This window comes from Habropoda laboriosa, unplaced genomic scaffold (genome assembly GCF_001263275.1).
Source record: "Habropoda laboriosa isolate 0110345459 unplaced genomic scaffold, ASM126327v1 scaffold40, whole genome shotgun sequence".
In the NCBI taxonomy this organism is placed as follows: domain Eukaryota; kingdom Metazoa; phylum Arthropoda; class Insecta; order Hymenoptera; family Apidae; genus Habropoda; species Habropoda laboriosa.
The window spans coordinates 6,963,205-6,970,128 of record NW_017100231.1 but is presented as its reverse complement, the minus strand read 5'-3'; the positions used below and the strand labels follow the sequence as shown (position 1 = coordinate 6,970,128).

General features: G+C 41.3%; 1 protein-coding gene across 1 annotated transcript in view; it reads left to right on the top strand.

Annotated features, from left to right (window-relative positions):
- The first annotated feature begins 1,053 nt into the window (after positions 1-1,053).
- LOC108571490 overlaps positions 1,054-6,924 on the top strand; it is a 135,708-nt gene continuing 129,837 nt past the window's right edge. Inside the window, exon 1 of the mRNA XM_017933546.1 lies at positions 1,054-1,743. Coding sequence (XP_017789035.1) covers positions 1,054-1,743 — 690 coding nt within the window. The remainder of the gene's footprint in view (positions 1,744-6,924) is intronic.

Here is a 6,924-nt window from a genome sequence, read left to right as displayed (position 1 = left end):
CCAGAGGAAAATCGGAGTCGTAGGCGGGGCCTAAGGTCGGGGACACGTGACACGGAAACTGTCACGCCGCCCTTGTCCTCCCCTCCCCCCACTGACCCCCACCACACCACGCTCCAGTCGACTCGAGCCGAAAGCAGCGAGCGCCGCTTCTGCTAACCGACAGCGTGCTGCCGAACGCTTCTGTCTCAGAGAGTAGAGCTTCTCTATCGCTTTACGAAGCGGCTGTTTTTCTATCACTATGATGACAATGACGATGCTCCTGTAAAGGTTTATATTCGATGGAAGTTTACCAGTGATGCGTGATGACAGTTTTTAAGGATTTATGAAAATATTAAGCAATAAAAACAGTTCCATGAATGTGATAGGCGATATACTACCATATTCGTTGACTTTCGAAGGAAGGAATATGCTCATGTACTTTCACGATATTTTGCGGCATCCAATGGGCGATATCAGTGTCTAAAAACTAACCTATTCGAGGTATTGGCAGTTCTATTTCGTTTACCCCTTAGCGGTGTCATGTTACCCATTGATACATGTTCTTCGCGTCTGGAAGTTTATCAGTGACGCGTAAAGATTGTTTTTAAAACTCTTCCTGCTTTGAAATATTTCGTGTCCCGATTTAGACAATAATAGGACTCTTCTGGAATCGCGTTTCAATCTTTACGGGTGATGGTGCGCGATTACTGTTTTTAAAGATTTACGAGAAGAATAACCAGGCCGAATAATTATAAGAAAGTAATGTGGAATTATCCAATATTCGTTAAACGAAAATGACACCTTTTTCCAATAACGTTTTGTAAGGAAGATTGGTCGATAAAAGAACTATGGAAATATCTAACAGAAAATATCAATCGCAGAGCTACCGTACTTCACCACATCTGACAGGATTAATTCTCTAACCTCGAATAATGCGTCTGCGACTCTTCGATCACCATAGCACGTTTATATTCGTCACTTTACTCAAGATTAAGCCAAGATTCGACGTGATCGTGTCCAGCGTCTGACGCGAGTGGCCGCGTCGCCGGGGCGTCGCGCGTCAGCGTCCCGAGGATGCAACAGGGAAGCGTGGGTTGCGACGGGGACTCGGCCCCGTCGCCCAATCACGGTAGATCACCGAAAAACACAAATCCAACCGACACCGACAATCGTATCCGCGTGAAAGTTGAAGTGACCGAGTCAACGGACATTTTCGAAGTGAAGAGAGAACCGCAAGACGAGTATCACGCTGCTCAACACGATTTTCACTACGACAGAAAATCTATGATACCTTCGACGAAACTCGACGGGAACAACGATATCACGGCACAATGTCAAACGCAACATCAACCGTATCCACGTCCATTAGCCGCTGGACTTGCGAATTCTTACGGATTTCCACATTTTTACGGACCACCAGCACTCTTGCCACCGTCGTTTCCAAATGTTAGACCGTCGCCAGATAGATCGATTAACAAAATGGAGGAGCACGAACGTGAACATGAACGTTATAGAGTGCCTGTGACAGGTGTCGCCAGTGACAGTGTTTTTCTGCATCATGATCATACGCATAGGTTTGACGTTGGTGATTTTCACGGGAAGGGGTATCACGGGATGGCTTACAGTGGTTTTCGGCCAACGATGCAGCAACGTGCGCCGGTTTATGGACATCAGAACAATAGTGGCTACAGGGCTGCGCAGTATCAGAATAGGAAGCGCAAGTGGAGCGGCGCTGCGCTGCGTGGAATGCCGCCATCGATGCCTGTGAGTCCCTTTTACGATCGTTTCAGTCACAGAGGTATAATAGTACAGGTATAAAGGTTGTTAGGTTAGGTCACAAGTAATTTTCCGAATATTAGTATTTTTAAATAGAAAAGAGAATAGAATGTTGCGTAGAATTTTTGGTTAGTTTATTCGCTATTTGACAATAACAGTTGAACGTGGAAGTAATTATGAGCTCAAGAAAGTTTACATTTTAGTTGGAAATTTTAAGGACGAATAGAAAAAATTAGAGACATTTCAATTTTTATGAAATCAAGTTACTAGTTCAATGATATGTGTAATAAATATCTTTTGCATTCTGGTGCAACGATTGGGAGAAAGGTTATGTTAAGAAATAAATGTAAAATTTCAATCTGCATTTGTTTGTTGTATTTAATACATCAACTGGTTTATTTTTCAATCAGAGACGTTTTAAGGTTAGGTTTTATTAAACGAAGAAACACTTCGCATAGTGTATTAATAATAAAATAATCTGCCAGTCACCAAGTAAATAACTTACACAAGAAGAAATCAAATAGGTTAGGTTAGGTATATATTCATAGGTTAAGAGATTAGGAACAAAATATTCATTTCTAATTTCATAGGAGAATGAAGACATTACCCATCAATCAAGTATTGAAATTATACGAAACAACATGAAAAAAGGAGTTACGTTATAGGTCTTCCCAATCCTCGAGACTTTCAAGCGCGATCAGCTTTTACTCGAAGTGTAACTCGTTAATATCGACACGCAACCGAAGAATAATACCTTTTGTTCGTTGTACATACGCGGAAGCAACAGCAACGAGCGATTTTACTTGCAGATTATTTTTAATTGTATTCGGCGTTAATGATGTATTGAACGCCGCTTTCTTTTGTTCCCCGTTCTGGCGCACTGTAAACAAAAGCGCGTGCATTACATAAGAGAGCCATATTTAATCGAATCCAGCATAGTTCACTGGCATGCAGCCAACTTTCGTGCGTTTTATACTTAACCATAAAAAAGAAATACGAGAAAGAAACAAAATTGTTTCATATTCTTTAGCAAAACATTTCTTAATTCTCGCGTTGATTTGACAACATTACTTCAGAAGCATGCAGAAAATTTCATTACGTAACATGTATATGCAACGAAACACGCGTGCCATCTGTTGGCAACATTGTTCCGCAATTCTCCACCCTTAAGTCATGTTTTCAATATCTCTCCATTCTGACCCAATGACACAACTCGTCGCGACCCACTTTTCACTCTTGTTTCCTTCACACCTTCCAATTACACCTAAATAACGAAAAAAGAAAACAAATTAATATACCAGGCTAATGTATGCAGAGCCCGCGCGTACCAATTTGAATTAATCGAAGCGCGCGTTGCCGCGTAATTTGTAAAGTGACCGCTCACGGTTCGTGCTTGTTATACAAGGTGTTCTCAAGGTTTCGTTCTATAAAAAATAGTACTTTAGATAAATAACAGAGAATAAAATAAAGTTACTTTGAAAACAATTACCAAGCACAAAAGAAAAAGGTAAAAATAAGGTAAAAAGTAAAAAATTATGACTAAATTAGCTATAACCTCAAAACAAACGTTTTAAGGTTAGGACACTATTGCGCTGATAGCCTCAATTTATCTACCCACGCCCACGTGACATTTCCGCCTAATGTTCACGAGTAGAACAGAATATTTGACACCCTGTATAAGTATCGAACACGTAACGTGTTCCAGAAGTCGCCATGCTAATACGAGTCTATTTGAATTCACCGATATTAAAATAATTGTTTAGCAAACCGTTCCGCGTTGGTCAATGTTCGCCCAATGGTGGTCAGGCACGTTCTGACGCTACGAGTGGGCCCAGGGCATCATGGTCCACCGCTTCGTCGCAGCTCACAATACTCCCCCGAGGGAACAAACCGACACGCCACGTGTAATCACTGTAATTTCGGCCACGGACCGACGTAATTTTTTGGTGGAACGATTTCGCGAGCTTTCATTCGATTTCATTAATGTCCACGGGCATCCCTGTGGCGGTGTTCGCAGGTCGTGCGACGATAACGCGACGTGACCAACAATAGCTCCTCCGGTAAAAGTTACACGCTATTTTTCCTTGGCTCACTGTGTTATTCCTCGTGTCCCTAACCACTGTGATTTCAGGCAGGTTGAATTTTAGTGATGGTTTGAAAAAATTCTGGTGTGAGGTGTTCTTAAACTATTTTTTGTTCGAAGATATACACTATCAGTGTCGTATAATAGTATCAGATATATTTTTTTAAATTATTTAGATAAGGTTAGTACAAAATAAAAACATACACGTGTAAAAAATTAAAAAATTTCGAAACAAAGGGAAAACATTCAATTCTAAACTAACCTATTCACTTTAGAAAAGTTCAACAACAATCACACGATCTCTATTTACTCTGTACACGTACAAATTCATCGTCACCAACCAAACAACCGCCTTTTCCGTTACACCAACAAATCGCAGTCGACCGCTTCTAATATCGATAATCACAGAATCGCGCCAAATCGGGTCGAGGCGCGACCAAAATCAGCCAATGGGGCGCTTCCGCGCCAAAAGTGTCTGGAATGGCTCCAGCCCAGACTCCCTCTCTCATCTGCATACCGTTTCCTCTCTCTAACGACCGTTCATCTTCCGCGTCCGGCGGAACGCACGCACCTGTATCGAGATAACACGGCGTAACGTATACCCGCGGCGAATAAGGGCATTGAATCGAAGCCGGCTTTCCTCAGGCCCGCTCGCGGATAACCTCGGTTTGCTCTATAAATTTTGCGATGGGAAATTGCGCACCTGCGCCTCGACACCGCCGAATATCGATCTCGATACTCGACAGTATCGAACAGTTTCCATGAACGAATGAATCGTGTTGATCAGACGTGTGTAACTCGTATCTGCACAGAGATAATAGCAGCTGTACCTACTAATATAGGCTTGGTCTATGAACCACTACCGAGTGTCATCTGGCAAACGAGATACCACTGCGCATGCCTGTGCGCAGATTGCATATATATGTACGAACCAATCAGCGTCCGCGTGTAGCTTATTCCTTCTGTTTAGAACAGTGCGTTGTTTGTCGTTATTGGATCTAACTTTGCATGGAAATTATTAAAATAAAATCACTGTTTTTTAGGAATCCTGTCCAGTGGAATATCTTTCCGTTATTCGTTATTTGCCAGCGACAGAAATGCGTGTTAGTAAACATCGCGAGAACGTCTCGCGAATGAATTTCTGCGCGGTGTCGAATTTCAATAACAGAAAGAGAAAGGTCGATGTGTGCAACGAGGAAAGAGCATGTAGAAGTGTGAAACGAGTCGATAATCTGGTGAAAACAGATTGCAGACTAAAATGAAGAGAGGTTGAAAAAATATTAGGTGTCTCAAAAGCAAGTTGTCGAAATTGATCTACAAACACTCTCTGTAGACAGTCTCGTATTTATACTTGAATAACCTATATATAGTATTTATTTCCTACTTTACAAATGATCGGTTAGTTTTCTTTTTTACTCTCGAAGATGTGTTAGAGTTCAATATCGATGTATAATTGATGGATTGGAAGCGATGTAGGTAATGGACGTAAAGTGGCCATTTATGAGGCTTTCTAAATGGAACGCAGTTAAGATAATCAGGTGTAGCAATTTGTGTTTGTTAGTTCGTGAATGGAACTGTTCTTTAGCTACGTTATATGGTCGATAAATATGAGCTTCGAGTATTATACTACGATTTGATTCTCGTTACTTGCATGTATGTGTATTTAAACATTCTGAACTGGTTCTTGCATTTATTTGTTGGTTTTCGAAGTGTTCGAACGCGGAAGGCCGTTTTCGAACTGTGGTTAATTGGGAATTTAAACGATTATCTTCTTCTTGTAGAATAAAAGCAAATTATACCGAACCCAGAATTAATGTTGAACAATCAGCGTTTACGAAAGACTATAAAATTCTGCATTTTACAAATTCCGATTTTTTATAGGTTATTAAAAATTTCACTGCTTATTTTTTTTCGTAGAGAAAGAAACCAAAAAAATTCAAATTTGAGTTTTTCACCTAATTTCTGCTTTTTCGCGTGCAGTAACATGCAGAAGTGCCGGCTTGTTTGTATTTTCCACGAGGTTCGTTGAAAATTCCAGGCTAATTAGCAAACGCAGCTAATTTCTTCGCTAGCTAGCGCGCTGGCCACAACGTCGTTAATATTTAATTTTTGTTGAATGTTTTTCCTTTCCTGAAGTATAATATTGTGTAAGTACTATCTATGTATAGCAATATACACAGTCACAGATAACTTACATCTGTGAAAAAATTTCAAGACTGACGTTGAAAAGAAACGTGACAATTTTCTCATCCCTAATCAGTAAGAAAAATTCGAGGAATATCGATCACTGTTTCAGAATCTTCTTTTTCCCCTCTATCGAATACGTAATTTCGTATAATTTAAAAAAGTTCTTTTTTTAATATAAACATAACTATCGCGAAGCTTTCTATACGCGTCATGGACGAAAATCAAAGCAAAGTGTATAGAGGTTAGGTCGCCCTCTATGCGTACGCGTCTACGAAGCGACGCTTCGTGGACGTGCGGCCTTACGCAGGCATCTAAAGATTCGCAGCTGGGCGAGCAGCAACTTGTCAGTCTAGGCCCGCGCTCGTTCGCAATGGAAAAGGTTAAAGGCTGCCGGAGATGAGTTATACAGTCAATTGGAATCGATCACGAGTCGCCGTGCATTACCGTTCTTCCCTATCGATCCCGTTACGGGGCACGGGACGCCCACTTAATAATTTCGTTACGGCCCGGGAACCGGTGTTACATTCAATCTCAACTATTGTGCCGTCAATAAGCAGAGAGAGGATTACGGAAGTATGTACGCGAGCAAATTTTTATTCGTTCACTACCTAGTCATGAAAATGACACGTTAAAAAGGAAGCAATTGCCTTACCGTCGAGTTGTCGTGACATTTCTGAGAGAGAGAAAAATTTCCTCTCATACATATACGCATTGTACGGAGTTTAGAAAGATGGCTAACCGGGAGGGACGTAGAGGGCAACGGGGGGCTGCTGATGGCTCCGCCTGTGACGTCCTGCGTAGCCCCACTCTCGGATTTTTCTCAGCTCCCTTAACTCTCGAAGTGCTCGTGTTCTCTAATGTTGAAAGCTGAAACACGCTAGTTAAAAATAATCGTGTTT